The sequence below is a fragment of the Aureococcus anophagefferens genome (genome assembly GCF_000186865.1).
Source record: "Aureococcus anophagefferens unplaced genomic scaffold AURANscaffold_58, whole genome shotgun sequence".
NCBI classification, from domain to species: Eukaryota; class Pelagophyceae; order Pelagomonadales; family Pelagomonadaceae; genus Aureococcus; species Aureococcus anophagefferens.
This window is the reverse complement of record NW_008705611.1, coordinates 153,584-172,007: the sequence shown is the minus strand read 5'-3', so window position 1 is coordinate 172,007 and position 18,424 is coordinate 153,584. Positions and strand designations below refer to the sequence as shown.

Genomic DNA, 18,424 nt, shown 5'->3' with positions numbered 1-18,424 from the left:
CACGTCCGCGGTCGAACGCGCGCGCGAAAGCGCCCGCCGCGCCGCCCGCCGACGAACGCCGAACACCAACTGACAGATTTCGAGGGTCCTTGTTCCGAGCCGTCGTTCCGGGCCGCGCCGCGCACGCCCGCGCGATGAAGCTCCTGGAGAACAACCGGCTGAGCGCGCTGACGGCGTTCCTCACGGAGCGGTCCCTGGGCGACCGCGTCATCGACGGCCGCGTCGAGGCGTTCAGCTGCAAACGCGCGGGCGACGACAAGAAGCTCAGCAAGCAGCTCGAGAAGCAGTACGCCGACGAGCTGACGAGCTCGCCCGGGAGCCTGGACACGACGAGCCCCCTCGGCGTGCTGAGCGCGAGCAGCACGCGGCGGCTCCTCATCGACTTGATCAGCACGATGAACGCGTCGTTCCCCGACCACGACTTCTCCGCGCTGCGGCCCGAGCAGTTCTGCCGCGAGGCGAGCGCCGACTTCGTGGCGCGGTCCTGCACGCGCTACCTCAGCGAGATCAGCGACCAGGGCTTCGACCTGCTCCAGGAGCTCTGGGCGGCCGTCGAGGAAGCCGTCTCGCTCAAGGACTGCGAGGTCTTCTCCTACGTGCCGGACCTCGACAGCGACCCCTTCTCCGAGGGCGCCCTCTGGTCCTTCAACTACTTCTTCTTCAACAAGACCCTCAAGCGCATCGTCTACTTCTCCTGCGTCGCGCGCTCCAAGTACTCCGCGGACCCCAAGTCCTTCGAGGAGTACGACGACGACTACAGGATATACGAGGGCGACGACGACCGCCTCCCGGCCGGCGACTGGGTCATGGACACGGAGTGAGCGGCTTTCGACTCCGTGGCCGCGCGAGAGCGCCCGGCCCGGCCCGTGTCCCGCCGCGCCGCGTCTGTTTGATGTTCCCCCTCCCACCGCCTAAAAACTGTCTTTCCCGCTGCTCTGGCCGCACTGTTAGTCCCTAGGACGCGCCCCAGCGGCCGAGGAAGGGTGCGACGACGGACGCCGCGATCTCCGGCGGGAGCGCGTCCTCGAGGATCTTGCGAATCATGACGACGCGGCGCTTCGCGAGCTCCCGCGCGGTCAGCTCCTTGTTCCGAGCAAATAATTTCATCTGCGACGGGCCGCCGGGATTGTAAGTCGCGAAAAAGGTGACGCCGGGTCGCGTGATTCGGACGAGCGCCTTGGCTCCGCGGGCCTCTATGACCGCGATCGTATTGTCGATGTTGCCGCAGGTGAGATTATTGAGCGCAAACGCAGCATTTTTTTTCAAGATCGCGCCGGCGTGGCTGCCAGTCTCGGCAGCGACTAGCAGCGGGATGGCGCCCGCCACCGCGATGGCGACATGATTCTCGGAGAACCAAGCGAGGTTCGACAGCGCCTGCGCGGCCGCCTCCTTGGCGTCGTCGCTGCCGTCCCGCAGCAGCTGGACAAGCGGCACGATGGCACTGGCGACCGAAAGGGTGTTGCCATCGTGGTGCCACGCGAGATTCGCCAGCGCGTGGGCGGCGTGCTTCTTGGAGCTATCGTCGCCGCTATTCACGACCTCGATGAGCGCCGGCACGGCGCCGGCCGCCCCGATGGAGTTTCTGATTTCCCAAACTCCGCGGGCGAGGTTCTGCAGCACCTTCGCGGCAAGCAACTTAACGGAATCGTCACCACTCCGCAGGAGCACGACGAGCGGCGGGATTGCACCAGCGGCGGCGACCGCGGAAAGATGGTCGTCTTTCACTGTCATGTTGCACAGCGCGCGCGCGGCCTCCAACTTGCTGAAGGGGTCGCCGCGATGCAGGATGCTCACGAGCGACGCGCAGACCGCCTTCATATCTAGGGCCGCAGCCATGATGACCCAGCACGCCGATGGGCTGCACGGTTGCGGCATCGTCGACGTCGACGGCGGCACTGCGGCGACAAGGCCAAGCGCTTCCCCTCCGCCGCCGCCGTCGCGGAGCCCACTGCCGCCAAGCCCAAGCCATCGATCACAAATCATGACGGAGAACGCCAAGGGCCCCCAGGAGGAGTCGCTGCGCATCCTCGGCGACGCGGAGGACGCGAGCGCGCGCACGTTCGTCTTCCGCGACGAGGACCACACGCTCGGCAACGCCCTGCGCCACGTGCTCATGCGGCAGCGCGTCCCGCCGCGTCCCCGAAACGAGCGAAACCTCCGCACACCTCCGCGAACCCCCACCGCAGCAAGGACACGGACTTCGCGGGCTACTCGGTGCCTCACCCGAGCGAGCCGCTCATGAACGTGCGGCTGCAGACGACGGGCCGCCCGGCGCTCGCGGTCATGGACGACGGCCTCGCGCAGCTCTCGTCCATCTGCGACTCGCTGACGGGCCAGCTCGAGGCCCAGGAGGCCCTCGCGACGACGCGGAGCCGGTCCGAGTCCATGTCCAACACGTTCAAGGGGCCCGGGCGCCTGAAGCGCGAGCCCAAGGAGTAACGCGGCCTAGTTTGGTAGAGAGATTAGACGGGCGACCATCACGGCTTGTCGCCGAGGCCGCCAGCGAGGTCGTAGACGGCGCGCGCGCACGCCGTCGCGAGCGCGTCCGCGTCGGCCCGCGTCCGCGCCTCGGCGTAGATGCGGACGACGTCCTCGGTGCCCGACGGGCGCACGAAGGCGCGGCCGTTGGGCGCCTTCGCCGCGAGCGCGTCGATGGCGTCCTGGAGGTTCGTCGGGCTCAGGAGCCTCGTCTCGTTCGCGTTCGGCTTGAGGGCCTCGCGGCTCTTCACCTTCTGCTTGAGCTGGCGGCTCGGGAGGTCCGCGTAGATGGCGTCCCAGCCCTCGACGGACGTCTTCGTCACGCAGAGGATGGCCTCGACGAGCAGCGCGTCCGCGAGCGCGTCGCCGACGGCCTGGTTCGCGAGGTTCGCGACGGCGCTCAGGCGCCGGATCGCGAGCGTCGCGCGCGGCGGGTCGCGGTTGTGCTTCGAGCCCCGCAGGCGCCGGAGCTGGTCCAAGAGGTCCGGCGCGAAGAGCACGGTGCCGTGGCCGTTCGCCTCGAAGTAGACGCCGACGTCGAACTTCTCGGCCTCGTGGTGGACGTACTTGACGCCCGTCTTCGCGTAGGCCACGGCGACGCCCCGGCCCGCGAGGTAGTCGTGGGCCGCGCCGTTGGCGTAGGCCGTCTGGACGACGCCGAGCCTGGGCACGTCGACGAGGAGCGGCTTCGCGGCGACGAGCTCCGCGCGGACGAAGTTGGCCAGGAGCGCCGCGATCTTGTCGCCGTCGAGGATCTTGAAGGCCTGGGACGCGTCGTAGTAGCCGTAGACGACGCGGTCCGCGTCGCCGTCGACGGAGCAGAAGCGCACGGACGGCGCGCCGAACGACGCGTAGCCGCAGTTCGCGGGCGGCAGCCGCTGCTTCTGCACGTGCTCCGCGCCGCACCGGTCGTTGAGGGGCGCCTCGCCCGGCGCGTTGCGCGCGACGAGGTGGAGCGCGCCCGGCCCGACGCCGGACCGGAGCAGGCGCGCGGCGGCCGCGACGGCGTAGAACCCGACGCCGCCCGCGCAGTCGACGACCAGGGTCGCGTCGGGCCGGCAGCGGGGCGCCGAGGGATCCGGGGACGCGAAGGCGAGGTCCGCGAAGGCCTCGACGAGGCCCTCGGCGTAGCCGTAGAGCGCGCGGTCCGTCCGCGCGTCGGGCCTACGAAACAAGCGGTGAAGCGTCATCCCGAACACTCATACGACGCCGCGCCGCGCTCGAAGCCGTTGCGCGCGCGCACGCAGTGGTGGAGCTGGGGCGTCGTGACGACGCCGACGCCGACGACGGCCGCGCCGACGGCGGCCGCGCCGCGCTTGACGAGCGCCTCGAGCCGCTTCGAATGGGGCCGCGTGTCGCAGCCGACGACGACCGTCGCCTCGCCGGCGCCGCTGCCGATGTCCGCCAAGACGCCGCGGAGCCGGCTCGCGGGCGCGCGCGCGACGGCCTCGGCCTTGGCCTCCCAGTCCATGGCGAGCATCGCGCCGGACGGGTCGACGATCTTGACGCCGTTGTCCTTGACGGGGTTGTGGCTCGCGGTGACCATGACGCCCACGGCGGCGCCCCCGCGGTCCCGCGACCGGTAGGCCGCGAGCATGCCCACGCGCTCCATGGCGACGTCGAGCAGCGACGCGTCGCAGCGGAACCCCGCCGTGCCGTACTTGAGCTGCGGCGGCGACTCCGCGTCGCACGTCGACGGGCGCCGGCGGAGGGCGTAGGCCGCGAGGCCCAGGGCGGCCCCGGCGGCGAGGAGCTGCTGCTTCGAGTCCATCGTTGACGGCCGGAAGGCTGGCGCGCGCGGGCACAGCTCGTCCAAATCTGTGGCAGCTCTCTTGGCGAGTTCAACATCGCCGCTCCCCCGCGCACGCTGCCGTGGTGTTGCACTCGGCGCTCTCGATTCGTCGGGCTTCTCCGGGCGCCGACGACGCCCGGGAGCGCGGGGCTGCCGCGTCAAACATCACTGCCGCGTCGGCTGCTCGGTGTTGCTGCCCGGCGCGCGTCCAAGTCGAGTGCTCGAGGCTGCCCAAACATCGACTGCTCGAGGCTGCCCACGGAACGCTGCCCAAAGAACTGCTCAAAGGCTGCACCACCATGCTCGAGGCGCTCCTGACGAATGCGACCAACGCCACCGACGACGACGCCTCCGGCGCCGCGACCTACGTCGACGACTGGTCGCGGCACCGCAGCGAGCAGGGCGAGGAGCGCGTCTCCGACTACCAGATCTTCTACAGCGTCGGCACGACGATCCTGTTCCTCATGATGGTCTGCCCGGTCATCTACTACACGTGGACGGGCTGCGGCAAGCACTGGGCGAAGCGCGCCGTGCGGGAAATGCGGCACCCGCGGTCCCGGGCGGACATCGCGCCGTCGCCGGCCGCGGCGGCGGAGGACGCCGTCGCCGAGTCCGTCGCGGCGGCGGCCGCGCGCGTCGCCGCGGCCGCGATCCGGTCGCAGTCCGTGCGGCGCAGGGACGTCAGGGACGGCGACCTGCCGTCCTTCGCGCGCGAGCAGACGGAGTGCTCCGTCTGCCTCGGCGCCCTCGACGACGACACGGCCGTCGTGCTCCACTGCGGACACGCGTTCGACCCGGCATGCCTGGAGGCGTGGTTCGGCTCCTGCGCGCGGGTCGCGGACAAGGAGGCGGGCCTCGTCGTGAACCCGCGGCTCACCTGCCCGCTCTGCAAGCAGACGACGCGGACGCCGACCTTCGGCCTCGCCGCGTCGCCGAACCGGCCGCCGCGGCCGCCGGCGCGGGACCGGTCCCGGCCGAGCCGCGTCTGCCGCGTCTAACTTAGCCTGCCCGCTTCTGGGCGATGAAGACGAGGGCCTCGATGCCGTCCATCCACTGGACGGAGTTGTCGACGGTGTCGAAGGCCGAGTTCTCCGGGAGCATGTGCGTCGTCGTGACGACGAACGCGCCCGCGCTCATCGTCGACAGGCACATCATCAGGTCCGACACGCCGTCGTCGTCGAAGGCCGTGCAGTGGCAGAAGACGACGTCGGCGTCCGCGTAGTCCTTGGTCAGGAAGTTGCCGTTGAAGAACTCGAGCTCCGGCAGGTCCACGGGGTCCGCGATCTCCTCGCCCATCTTCTGCATGTTCGGGATGACGTCCGGCGCCAATCTGTCGTAGTTCTTCTTCACGGCGGCGGCGAGCGTGTGGAGGCCCTCGAGGCGCTCGTAGCCGACGCAGCGCTTGAAGGAGAAGCAGACCGCCGCGGCGAGCGCGGCCTTGCCCATGCCGCTGCCCAAGTCGTAGAAGACGGCCTCGCCGTCGCGCTGGAGCCGGCCGCCGGGCCCGCTGTGGCCCACGTTGGGCTTGCCGTAGGTGTCCTGGATCTTGTCGAGGACGACCTTGACGGGGTCGAAGCCCGCCTCGGCGTAGCGCAGGTGGGGCGTGCCGAGCTGGTGCGTCTCCTCGCGCTCCTTGCGCGACACCGACGCGCCGACGTTGGCGAAGCCGAGCTCGCCCAGGATCTGCTCGTAGGCGTGGGCCGCGTTCTCGTCGCGCTTCTTGCGGTTCAGCTCCTTCTTCTGCTCGTCGGAGAGGCCCATGGTCTGAGACTAGCTGCCCATAGCGCGCTCGAGGAGCGGCACCGACGGCTTCGTGAACCTCGTTGGCCGCGCTGTTCGAGATGGCCGACGAGAGCAAGGCCGAGGCCGCCCCCGCGGCGCCCGCGGAGTCGCCGCCGCGGGACCCGTCGCCGGAGCCCAGCGAGAAGAAGCGGCGCAAGCCGCGGCCCAAGGGGGCGCGCCAGCTGCTGCTGGCGCTGGAGAAGTGCGAGGAGGAATTGGAGCTCATGACGCAGCGCGCCAAGGCCGAGGCCGCCGTCGTCAAGGCCAAGGACGGCGTCATCCAGGGCATGTGGGAGGAGATCGAGAAGGCCGAGCGCAAGGGCGAGGCGACGGCGGCCCTCGTGGAGAAGGTCATCATGGCCAAGGTCGTCCAGAGCAGCAACCGCGCGGAGGCGCTCGAGCGGCGCCTCAAGAACGCGCGCTTCGTCTCCGAGGCGTCGGAGCGCCTCGCCGCCGAGGCCGTCGTCGAGCGCCTAGCCGCGGGCAAGGAGGCGGCGGAGAACGCGCGCCACATGCGGCGCCTGAGCCGCCACGTCGACGCGATGCGGAAGCGCGAGACGCGCGAGACGCTCGGCGAGGTCCACGCGGTGCGGCTCGCGGCGATCAACGCGGCGGAGACGGCCGTGCGCGACTTCGAGAGCGACCCGGAGCTGACGCTGCCCATCGGCACGACGAAGCGGCGGAACCTGCAGAAGACGCGCGCGAAGCTCCGCGCGCTCGTCCACGACCGCGACTCCGCGAACGACATGGCCGAGCGGCTCGACGGCGTCGCCCGCCTGGACGACGCGACGCGCACGGCGGCGGCGCGCGGCGACGGCGAGACCGTGAGATTGCTGGCGAGCCGCGGCGGCAAGGTCGACGAGCCGGACGCGTTCGGCGCGACCGCGCTCGACTACGCGTGCGGCCGCGGCAGCAAGGAGGCCGTGCGCGCCTGCCTCGACGCCGGCGCCGACGCGCTGGGCGACGCGCTGGGGCTTGGGGAGATTTTTGTCACCAAGAAGAACGCGCGGACCTTGGTCAAGGAGACGCCGCCGGAGAAGATTCTGAACCCCTACCTCGCGTCCGCGGCCGCGTCCGCCAAGGTCGCCCGCGACTCGTCCGGCCCGAGCCTGTCGCAGGCGGCGCTCTCCCACAGCGCGTCGGCCAAGTCCGGCGAGCTCCGCGGCTACACGGAGGCCGAGGCGCTCGCGTGCTCCGCGAGCCGGCCCTTGGTTTTGGCGTCCGCGCGGGGCCACGTCGACGTCGTCCAGGTGCTCCTGGACCACGTCGGCGAGGGCCCGCCCCTCGAAAGGTTGCTGGCCGCCACGGACTCGCGCCACCGCACGCCGCTCCACACGGCCTGCGCGAACTCGCGCGCGCACATCGCGAAGCTCCTCGTGCACGCGGGCGCGGTTTTGGACGCCGTCGACGCGTCGGGCGCGACGCCCCTCCACCTCGTCGCCGCCTGCGAGACGGGCAGCGACGACGACGTCGTCGAGATCGCCAAGCTGCTCACCGCGCGCGGCGCGAACCAGACGCTCCGCAACTCCGCGAGCGAGCGGCCCGTGGACACGGCGCACCAGCGCGGCCGCCGCTCCGTCATCATCGCGCTCAACGACGCCTGGGACGAGTTCAAGGCCGCGGAGCACCCGCCCATCGTCGTGCCCAGCCCGCCGCCGAGTCCCTAAGGAGGCGTGTTCTGAGTGGTGGGCAGATTTGGCACGAGTCTCACCGAACGTTCTTTGACGCGTTATCTTCCATTAGTTCGGGGCGGGGACGTAGTCGCGCGGGCTGCGCCAAAAGGAGAAGACGTGAGTGAAAGCGTCCTCGGGAACTTTTGGGTCGGCGAAAAGGCGCTCGAGAGGCGCGGGCGCGCTCGGCGGCTCGCGGCGGAGCTTCGGGAGCCGGCGACGGAATTCCAGGAGCTCGATGCGAGGGGCGGACACGTAGGCGGCCCATCCTCCGGCCGCGCGGACTTCGGCGAGGAGGTCGGCCGCGTCTGCTTCCCCGCGACGTCGCGCGAAGGCCTCGACGTTTCCGGCCACACCTCCCCAAACGAAACTTGCTTCGTCTGACGCACCGCGACTCAGGAGCAGCTTGAGAGTTTCCATTTTTTTCTCGGGAAACACTGTAGCATAAACGAGTGGGGGGTACCCTGAATCGCTGCGCGCATTGACGAAGGCGCCCGCGTCGAGCAGCAGGGCCGAGCATTTCAAACTGCGCGCAGCGGACGTCCCGTTCCTGCCAGCGGCGATGTGGAGCGGCTTCATACCGGAGCTAGTCCCGTCAGCGTTAGGATCCGCGCCGTGTTCCAACAACCATCGCACAACCTCGGTCCAGCCATAGCTCGCCGCATGGTACAGGCGGCTCGCATTTCCCTTCCAATTGTCATAAACCATTTCATTGAGATTCTCGCCGGCGGCGTACGCGGTGCGACATCCGGCAAGGAACCTTTGTTCCTTAGTCATCGCCGCGCCCGGCGTCGTAAACTCGCCGCGCCGCGCGCCTGAGGTCAAATCCGCCGCAGCAATGAATCGCCGTTTTCCTCAAACAGCATTTCGCCGCATCATTACATGGGGTGCTCCTCCTCCCGCGCCGCGGCGGCGGACGCGCGCCTCGAGACGTTGAAGACGCCGAAACTCTCGCGACGCCTCAGCAAGGGCGCCTTCTTCGCCGGGGGCGCCGTGAGCCCGAGCGTCTCAAAAGACGACGATCAGCTGGAAAAGCTCAACCTGCCGCTCAACGGCGACATTTTGGAGGACGAATTGATCACCGAGGAGGAGCAGGCCTTCCTCCGCGACGAGATCGAGCCGCGCCTCGGCATCGATTCATCGTCGATCCTCGCGGCGTTCGACGAGACGTCGAAGGCGCGGATCGGCGTCCCGCGGCCGCGACGATTCGCGAGAGCGTTCGACCGGGAACCCGATGAAAACGTCGCCATAGGTCCGCATCTTCCGCGGCATGATCACGAACAACAAGGGTCCCATGGACGCGCGCGTCCAGGAGGCCGTCGAGGCCTACGGCCGCCTGAGCGCGTGGCTCGCCGAGCACGGGGACGTGCTCGCCGCGCCGCGCGCCGGCGAAGCCGTCGTGGCCGGCGCCATGGGCACGACGCTCGGCGGCGTCGACCTCTACGGCCACGTCGTCTGGGCCGAGAAGCTGGGCGACATCGGCGCCGTCGTCGATGTCCCCGTCTCCGAAGACGACGCGAAGGCGATTCGCCTGAAGACCATGGAGGCGATCCGCTGCGCGCAGATCCGGGCCTGCGAGCGCCGCGGGCCGCAGCGCTACAAGCAGGTCTACATCGTCGACCTCGGCGCCGTGTCCCTGACGTCGCTCATGTCCCGCGGCTCCGTGCGCGCGATGACGGCGGCGATCATCACCGGCGCGAACGCCTACTACCCGGAGACGCTCTGGAAGATGTTCCTCGTCAACGCGCCGTGGTCCGTGCGCTCCGTCTACGCGATGATCTCGCCGATGATCCACGAGGTCACCAAGGCGAAGATCAAGATCCTCGGCGGGCCGTCCAAGTACCTGCCGGAGCTCGAGAAGAACGGCGTCCCGCGGGCCGCCGTGCCCAAATCGCTCGGCGGCGGCTGCGACGAGACGCCGCTCGCGAAGCTGATCGCGGAGCTCGTCGCCGACGGCTTCCCGCGCGCGGCGCGGAAGCAGGCGCGCCTCGCCGCGCGCCTCGAGGACGCCGCCGAGGACGCCGCCGAGGACGCCGCGGACGCCCCGCGGACCGTCTCCGTCGCCGCCGTCGGCGTCGCCTTCGCCGCGGCGTCCGCGGCCGCGGCCGCGGGCGCCTTCCTCGCGTTCCTGGCGATGGGGTCCATGATGGTCAGCGACGCGCAGAAGTGAGTCCTAATTTAGGCGTCCGCGCGCGTCATCGTAAAGCCGCCGACGAAGCAGGGCTCCGTGTTCCAGCCGACGGAGAGGACGCCCTCCGCGGCCGCCGCGGTGCCGTCGCCGTCGACGACGCCGACGAAGAGGAGGTCGCTGTCGATGGTGACGCCCGACGACACGCGCGTCGCGCCGTTCCCGAAGCGGCGGCACCAGAGGAAGACGGACCGGCCCTCGCCCGGCGCGCCGGCGAAGAAGTCGAGGCCGTCGTCCTCGTCGAAGAGGTCCCAGGTGCCCGCGAGCTTCGCCGCGCGCTCCTCGGAGCCGTCCTCGCCCAGGGCCGCGCGCAGGAAGTCGCGGCCCGCGCGCGTCTCCTTCGCCGCCGCCCGCTCGAGGCCGAGGACGCCGCGCATGGACTCGGCGCCGAGCCGCCGGTTCACGGCGACGCCCGCCTCGCGCCGCGACGCGGAGCCGTCGAAGCCGTCGACCGTCTCCCACGTGCGGTTCGCGTACAACCGCAGGTCGTAGAGCACGGCGTCCTCAGACGAGGTACCGCCGCGGCAGACCAGGTACCAGCTGCCGACGGCGTCGGCGTTTCGGAAGCGCGGCGCTCGCTCCGGCGGCGGCGGCAGCGCCGCGTGCGTGTCGGGCCACAGCGGCTCCATCTCGAAGCGGCCGATCCACTCGGGCGAGCTCGCGCCGTAGGTCACGTGGCCCGTGAACGCGCCGAGGAGCGCGTCGTCCGCGGGCGTCGCCGTGTACCACTCGACGGGCGACTGGCGCTCGAAGCGCGCCAGGCGCACCTCGCGGTCGTCGCCGTCGGAGTACCAGCGGCCGCTGAGCTTCGCCGCGAACGCCTCGCGCGTCCTCGCGACGTCCTCGGCCGCGGGCGCGCTGGGAAAGTAGGCCGCGGAGAACGTGCCCGACGCCTTGAGCGTGACGACGATGTCGTCGATGCCGTGGCGGTCCTCGTCGCACGTGCGCCGCAGCCGCCAGACGCCGCGCAGCGACCGCCGCGGCGTCGCGCTGAACTCCTGCTCGGGAAAGGCGCCCTTGGAGAGTCGCGTGGTGCGGCGGCGCGGCGCGAGCGGCGCAAGTGCGTAGGCTGCGCTGAGAAGGAGTGCGATCCGCCCCATGCTAGATCCCCATGCTATCCCCATGCTCTCCCGCTTCGAGTTGGTGTTGAATGTATGATGCAGTGCAACCCAGCAGCCCGCGAGTCGTGTCTTCTCGCAGAGCGCTCGCGATTCTGCTGCCCATCCACTAGCGCTCGTGACCACAAGATGATGATGATGGCCAAGCTCGCGCTCCTCGTCGTCCTCGGCATCTCAACAGCTTTCGACCGCAACGACCACGGCATCCACGGCGAGATGATCGCTGTGTACGCTGCGCCAGCGTCTGGCAGCCCCGACGATGGTAGCCGGGAACACATAATTGCTAGGTACACGCCCATGGCCGCCGACGGCATGAGCCTCGACCTCGGGAAGGTGCCCGCCTACGCCGAGTTCGTCGCCGCGCGCAACATCTCGAACGTCATGCCCGCGGGCTCGAACGGCGAGTCGCTGTCGCTGACCGTCGCGGAGCGCGAGGCGCTCCTGGAGGCCTGGGTCGCCGCGGCCGCGCCGCTCAAGCTCAACGTCTACATGCACATCGGCTCCGAGTCCATCGTCGACTCGATCGAGCTCGCGCGCCACGCGGGCACCGTCAAGGGCTGCAGGGGCATCGTGTCCATGACGCCGGTCTACTTCAAGCCCACGGTCGACTCGCTCATCGAGTTCCTCGCGCCCGTGGCGGCCGCCGCGCCGGAGCTGCCCTTCTGGTCCGCGCGCCGGCGTTTTTTCCGCGTCCGGCCGGGAACGCGACGCCGCGCGCGGCAGGTACTACCACTTCCCCGACGACACGGGCGTACTGCCCGGCGCCGCGCACACGTTCCTCGAGCAGGCGGACGCGTCCGGCGCGATCCCGACGCTCATGGGCATCAAGTTCACGGCGCGGCCGCCGCGCCGTCGTTCCCTTCGCGAATATCCGATCGTCCCTTCGTAGGACTACAACCTCATGGACTTCCAGCGCTGCGTCGCCGTCGGCGGCGGCAAGTACAACATGCTCTACGGCCGCGACGAGATGGCGCTGTCCGCGCTGGCCATGGGCGCGGCCGCGGCCGTGTCGTCGACGATCGGCTACTCGCCGACGCTCCGCGACGCGCTCCGCCTCTGGGCCGCGGGCGACACGGCCGGCGCCCTCGAAGCGCAGGCGAGGAACGCGGACCTCTGCACCTACTTCGCCCAGTACGAGACGCAGGCGAAGAACGTGCAGAAGGCGCTCATGAAGGCCGTCGGCATGGATGTGGGGCCGAGCCGCCTGCCGAAGAAGGACCTCACGGAGGGCGACCTGTCGCTCCTCGCGACGAAGCTCGACGCCAAGGGCTTCCTCGACAAGCGCCGCGCCTAGACACCCGGTGGCGCCGCGCCCGGCCCAGGCTAATGGTGCCCCGCACCTCATCCGCGCAGGAAGATACATGCTCGGCGGGCTGCTTCTCTCGGGGCTGCGCTACATCGAGAGGTTCCTCTCCGTCGGCGCCTGCGCGGGGCCATGCTGGGGCGGCCGAGCATGCGGGCCCAGTCCGCGGGCCGGCGGCAGAAGCAGCTCGACGAGGGCGACATCAGCACGTCCATCTACGAGGGCGCCGACCTCGAGCGGCTGCGCGGCATGGGCGAGGCGCGCACGGCGCTCATCAAGAAGGTGCGGCGCCTGACGGACCGCATCCGGCGGCAGATGGCGAAGAACGCGACGATCAACGGGTCCTGGTACAAGCTCTTCAAGAACTACGACAAGAACAACAGCGGCGACATCACGTTCGACGAGCTGCGCTACGTCGTCTACAAGGAGCTCGAGGTGTCGAAGCTCGAGATGGCGCCGCGGGAGCTGCGCCTCGTCTGGAGCGTGCTCGACCGCAACGGCGACAACTCCGTGACCATCGAGGAGTTCGCGTCCTTCATGCGGCGCCTCGAGTCGAACAAGATCGACCACGTCATCATCGAGGCCGTCGACAAGCAGCTCGTCGAGGGCTTCCGGAGCCCGCCGCCCCCCGACGGCGGCACGCCGGGCCCGGAGACGCGGAAAGCCAACTCGCCGAGCCGCGGCAGCTTCGGCGACGCCGCGTCCGTGCGGACCGCGCCCGTGAGCCCGACGGCGCTGCCGCGCGAGCCCGCGACGATCACGCTGCGCCACAGCCACTCCGACGGGTCCATCGCGACGTGGCTGCGGAGCTACCGCACCATCGGCGGCTACAGCAGCCTCGGGCGGAACCGGGGCTTCCAGATGGGCCGGCCGCCGGAAGACAACGAGTCCGTCAAGTCCATCGTGCCGCGGCTCGAGTACAACTTCTCCGCGCGCCAGCTCCAGCGCATGAAGTTCGGCGAGCGGCTGAGCCACGGCGGCGGCGAGCGCTACCCGCTCATGGACCGCGCGCGGACCGCGGACCGCCTCTTCGAGTCCGACGACGGCCAGCCCGTCTTCCGCTCGCTGTCCGAGGTCACGGCGGCGTCGTCGTCGCCCCTCGGCGGCACGGCGCCCATCCTCCCCCTCAAGCAGGACTCCCACTGGTCCATGCGCCTCGCCAACATCCCGACGCACTCCACGCTCTCGAGGCAACACTCCAAGTTCATGGACATCAAGATGAAGTTCAAGATGCACTGAGGGCGGAGCCGCGGGTAAGGCCCGGGGGTACTGAGGAATTATGCTGGGTCGGCGCGAGCGAGGACGTGGCAGGCGCCGAGGCCGAAATCGCGCGCGCGCGGCCCGGTCGACGTCGACCGCCGGCGCCCCTCGAGCTCCACACCCGCAGCTCGGCCGCCGCCTCCAGCGCCGCGGCCGCCGCCGCCAGCTCGAGCTCCACACCCGCGGCCTCCGCGGCCACCGTCCAGCTCTCCACCATGTCCTTAGGATGGAACACCGAGAGCGCGTTGATGCCGTCGAAGGCGAAGAAGATCGAGGCGCCGAAGGGCTCCATGGCGGGCCTCAAGTCGCAGGTCTTCAAGACGTCCCTCGACGCCGCGGCCCAGGCCTCCGGCGGCGGGCGCAAGTACGCGCGGGGCACGGCGACGGCGCGGCGCGGCGGCGCCGACGACCTCGACAACGCCGGGCGCAAGCGGCCGAAGCTCGCGAGGAAGCGCGAGGCGGCGGCGCCGCGCGACGCGGAGGAGGACGAGCGCGAGGCGCTCTCGCGGCGGAAGCTCGCGGCCAAGGCGCAGCTCTACGAGGACTTAAGGGCCGGCGAGGCGCGCGCGCCCGCGGAGCTCCTCGTCGACTTCGGGGGCGGCGCCGCGGCGCCGCCGGGTCCGCCCGTCGACGAGTTCGGCCGCGAGCTGCCGCCCGGCGCGGCGCCGCCGCGCGCGCGCGTCGCGGACGAGGACCACGGCGGCGGCACGCGCTGGGCCTGGAGCCGGGGCGACGCGGCGCCGGCGCCCGACGGCGGGACCGTCAAGGAGATGCTCGAGGTCGCCGCGCGGCGCGCGGCGCCGCCGGCCGAGGACGCGCCGGCCCCCGTGGACGGCGGCGTCAAGTCGCAGTGGGAGAAGACGCTCCACCGGTCCGCCAAGGGCCACCTCGACGAGATCCACGCCGAGGCGGAGAAGGAGCGCGCCGCGGCGCCCGCGCGCGCGGCCGCGCGCGACGCGCGCGTCAAGGGGCTCGTCGCGCTGCGCGCGCGGCTGGCGGCCCGGGACGACGACGACGACGGCGCGGCGTAAATGACTCATACTCGGACTACCCCTCGACCTCGTTCAACATCCCCGGGTCGACGAGCATGAGGTAGAGCGCGACGATTTTCATCTGGTTGAAGGAGAAGCCCTCGAACTCGCCGAGGTAGCTCCCGGCGTGGCCCGTGCAGACGCCGCTGTGCGTGAGCTCCGCCACGATCCGATCGTTGAAGTCCTTGATGTAGCCCGTGCCCATGTCCAGGGTGCCGCACTTCTCGTCGATCGCGTCCTCGATGACGCAGTCCGAGTTGTTGAAGGCGCTCTGGTCGGAGATGCAGCCGAGGTACTCCTCGTCGGCGGTGCCGCACTGGCCGCTCTCCTCGTTGATGAAGCCCAGCAGCGTATCCCGGTTGTTGCGGCACTCGCCGTCCTTCGCGATGTAGCCGCGGTAGTTGCCGTTGCGATCACGGATCGTGCAGAGCACGTCCGCGTCCCGCGGCGGGTCCTCCAGGAGGTCGCCCTCGGGCTCCGCCGCGAGCTCCTCGACGGGCTCTTCGACGCTCACGGCCGGGGCGAGCGTCAGGCCCGCGACGGCGTCCTCGCACTCCTCGACCACCGGCGGCGCCGGGGCTTTTCGAGGCTTCTGCGGCGGCGGCGTCGGCAGGAACTGGAACGCGTTGAAGGTCGGCGTGCGCGACGCGTAGTTCCAGTTGCCGCGGAATTTGCTGTCGACGTCGCCCTGCTTGGCGCCCTTGCCGCTGTGGAGGTCCGCGTCGCGGCTGTTCTTTGCGAGAGTCGCGATCTGCCCGTCGAGCAGGGAGGCCATTCTTCGGCTACTCTTGGGGGGCCTGCTGCTGCTCCAGGGGGCGCCCGCCGCTGCCAACAGTGGCTGCGCTGCCAACAGGTACTCCCGAACAGGGGCAGCCTCTCGTCCGCGCGCGGAGAGCCTTAACTATTCTGCAAGATCGACGGCATCGTTTTAACTGAACTTGGGGCCTGACGATGCGCCCTCGCATCGTGCGCCCTCGCATCGCTTGCACACAGGCCACCGCAATGCGATTCAGTCTCTTCGTAGTCGCGCAGGCACTGAATCAGGCCGGCGCATTGCAAATCAATCGCCGCGACGTCTGCACGACGATCGGCGGCGCAACGCTCGCCGCACCCTTCGCCGCCGTCGCCGACGCGCCGGCCGAGACGGTGCGCAAGGCCGCGTCGAACATTCCCGGCCTCGGCCCGCCGGACGTGCTCTTCCCCGCGGACCCGTTTAAAGGCCGCTGGCGCGTGTCGCGCGAGGTCGCGAGCGAGACGCGGCCGCTCGGCGACGACGCCGCCAAGCTCGCGAACCTCTTTCTCGCCACGCCGCAAACGGAGGCCTACGAGACGCGCTACCTCGCCTACGGCGACGGGCTGCACGTCGTCGCGGACCGGGGCTTCGAGGCCGAGCGGCGCGCGGCCGCGGGCGCCTTCGGCGCGGGCTACGCGAGCGCCAAGGCGCGCTGGGAGCCGTCGAACCCGAACGTCTGCACGCTCGAGGGCGCCGGCGGGAGCCTGCTGGAGCTCAAGGTCACGAAGCGGTCCTTCGAGGAGCCCGGGCCCGGCGCATTCGGGTCCTCGGAGTACTCGAGGATCGCCGTCGCCGGCGGCGGCACGGCGGCGGTGCCGACGATCCTCGCGCGCCGCGTGCAGGCGAAATACAAGTGGGACGGTTCGTCGATCCTCGGCCTCGAGATCCTGTCGGTCTACGACCCCACGGCCACGGGCTTCGGCGACCTCAACGGCGCGAGCCCGGTCTTGGTCGTCAAGAGCCGCCTCGCGCTCGCGCGGCCCGACTAAGTCCCGTTAGCGCCCTCGGGGGGGCGCTCGGCCTCGAGGCGCGCCGCGGCCTCGGCCGCCGCCGCGGGGTAGTCGATGGCGAAGGAGACGAGCCGGCGGCCGGAGAAAGCGATGGCGACGTAGGCAACGACGTGGAGCCAGACCGCCAGGCACATGCCCTTCCACAGACCGAGGAGCCCCTCGTGGAAGTGGAACGCGAAGACGGCGCCCAGCGGCAGACCCAGGAGCCAGTAGTTGAAGAAGAGGATGGGCGTCGTGACCTTCTGCTTGCCCGCGCCCGTGACGATGCCCGAGAGGACGAGCTGGACGCCGTCGCCCGCCGCGAAGAAGACGACGAACTTCAGGAGCCGCGCCACGGCGTCGCCGACCGCCCGCTCGCCCTCGAAGAGCGTCGACCAGACGCGGCGCCCCGCGTACAGCGCGAGCGCCTGCGCCCCCATGGCGCCGACGCCGAGGACCGCGCCGACGGACGCCGCACGCTTCGCCTCCTCCGGCTTCTGCGCGCCGAGCGCGTTCCCGACGAGCGTGCGCGTCCCGGCCTGCAGCCCGAAGGGGAGGCAGTAGGCGAGCGAGATGACGTTCCCGAGGAGCGCGTTCGCCGCGAGCGCCGTCCGCGGGTCGCGGACGAGGCCCGCGAGCAGGTTCACGCAGTCCCAGCTCCACCACTCGATGATGACCATGACGAGCGACGGCACGGCCAGCGCGAGGTAGGGGCCCCAGCCGCGGAAGCAGCGCCTCGCGTCGAAGCCCGGCCAGCAGTCGCGGCAGTCCCCGTCGCGAAACACGACCAGGGAGAGCACGAACGCGCCGGCGATGTCGACGCACGTCGACGCCAGCGCGCTGCCGTCGACGGGCGACAGCGCGCCGCTCAGCGGGCTCCGCGCGGAGATGAAGAGCCAGTTCAGGCCGCCGCTCGCGACCACGGACAGCACGTTCAGCGCGAGGAGCGCCCGCGTCTTGCCCATGGCCGTCAGGGTCGACGTGATCACGCACACGGGCGCCTGCGCGAAGAGGCCCGGGACGCGGATGCGCGCGAAGCTCTCGACCTTGAGCGCCACGCGCCGGTCCTGGCCCGCGGCGAGCAAGATGGACGACGCGTTGAGCCAGACGGCGACGACCGGAGCGCAGACGGCGACGACGAGGATCGCGAGGACGCGCTGCGCCGTGACGCCGAGCTTCCGCCGCTCGTCCGCGCCCCAGGCCTGCGGCGCCAGCGTGTCGAAGCCGCTGCCGATGCCCCATAAGGGCCGGTTTGTTGCACCGTCAACACCAACCCGCTGATCTCGTCCCGGCGCCGGCGCCGGCGCGCCGTGGCACCCGCCGACGTGCGCTTCGGTCCCGCTGATCTCTCATGGATGCTGGCCGTCCGCCACGACCTTCTCAGCTCACTCGCGCACGTCTTCGCGCGCGCGCAGCACGCTCCAAAAACGTGATTTTCGCTGGGCTGATGCACGGCACGCCGAGCACGAGCTGCGCTTCGTCCGGACCGGCGCGAGGCCGGGAGCTGCGCATCGTCTCGCCTTCTCCAAGGCTTAGGTGAGCTCCCTGCAACGCATCGTCGCCACTCTCGACCGCTTCGAGATTTCCTGCCGATGTGCATATCGAGCGCGACGAATGCCTTCGCCGAAACCGGCGCCGCGAGCTGCTGCAGAGCCTCCAGCCAGCGAAGTGCGCGCGAGGCGGCGTTGCGGTACGATATGTCTCGCGTCTGGACGCCACCTTTCCGACGGCGAGGGCCCGCACATGTCCCGGGACCCGCGTTCGGACGGCTGAGCGCGTCGGGCCGGATCTTCACGGCCTGTGCATATCGAAAAGACGTCGCCGTCTCGCGGCTCTGCGAGTTCGTTTCGACTCACACCGTGCCCACGGACGCCTCGGACACCACCGACGCGAAAATCCACACCTTTCGCGAGACGGCGTTTTCGGGTGTCGACGGTCCACGCCGGCGACGTCTTTTTCGGGCCGTTCGGACGCGATCTGTGCGATCTCGAGGGTCCGGCGGCCAGCAGGTCGACGCCCG

At 70.5% G+C, this 18,424-nt stretch overlaps 6 protein-coding genes across 6 annotated transcripts; 3 read left to right on the top strand and 3 right to left on the bottom strand.

Moving 5' to 3' along the window:
- Nucleotides 1-134: 134 nt before the first annotated feature.
- On the top strand, nucleotides 135-821 carry AURANDRAFT_33964 (hypothetical protein; the record flags this gene model as incomplete). Its single annotated transcript, XM_009043573.1, has 1 exon — nucleotides 135-821. The coding sequence occupies one exon, from the start codon at nucleotides 135-137 to the stop codon at nucleotides 819-821; it is 687 nt and encodes a 228-aa protein (XP_009041821.1).
- A 610-nt stretch (nucleotides 822-1,431) lies between these two features.
- On the bottom strand, nucleotides 1,432-1,704 carry AURANDRAFT_7369 (hypothetical protein; the record flags this gene model as incomplete). The annotated part of the gene is made up of 1 exon (XM_009043564.1): nucleotides 1,432-1,704. A coding segment is annotated over one exon (273 nt), but the record flags the coding sequence as incomplete, so codon positions are not given.
- Nucleotides 1,705-2,056: 352 nt separating this feature from the next.
- Nucleotides 2,057-2,343, top strand: AURANDRAFT_17769 (hypothetical protein; the record flags this gene model as incomplete). Its single annotated transcript, XM_009043574.1, has 2 exons — nucleotides 2,057-2,125; nucleotides 2,191-2,343. Coding segments are annotated over 2 exons (222 nt in total), but the record flags the coding sequence as incomplete, so codon positions are not given.
- Nucleotides 2,344-2,477: 134 nt separating this feature from the next.
- On the bottom strand, nucleotides 2,478-4,249 carry PGM1 (putative phosphoglucomutase; the record flags this gene model as incomplete). The annotated part of the gene is made up of 2 exons (XM_009043563.1): nucleotides 2,478-3,642; nucleotides 3,684-4,249. The coding sequence occupies 2 exons, from the start codon at nucleotides 4,247-4,249 to the stop codon at nucleotides 2,478-2,480; spliced, it is 1,731 nt and encodes a 576-aa protein (XP_009041811.1).
- A 1,862-nt stretch (nucleotides 4,250-6,111) lies between these two features.
- Nucleotides 6,112-14,622, top strand: AURANDRAFT_67970 (hypothetical protein; the record flags this gene model as incomplete). The annotated part of the gene is made up of 8 exons (XM_009043575.1): nucleotides 6,112-7,692; nucleotides 8,749-8,910; nucleotides 8,975-9,888; nucleotides 11,316-11,693; nucleotides 11,752-11,905; nucleotides 11,942-12,217; nucleotides 12,494-13,554; nucleotides 13,758-14,622. 8 exons carry the CDS (start codon nucleotides 6,112-6,114, stop codon nucleotides 14,620-14,622), a joined length of 5,391 nt encoding a protein of 1,796 aa, XP_009041823.1.
- A 1,778-nt stretch (nucleotides 14,623-16,400) lies between these two features.
- Nucleotides 16,401-17,648, bottom strand: AURANDRAFT_33955 (hypothetical protein; the record flags this gene model as incomplete). Its single annotated transcript, XM_009043562.1, has 1 exon — nucleotides 16,401-17,648. A coding segment is annotated over one exon (1,248 nt), but the record flags the coding sequence as incomplete, so codon positions are not given.
- Between the last annotated feature and the right edge of the window lie 776 nt (nucleotides 17,649-18,424).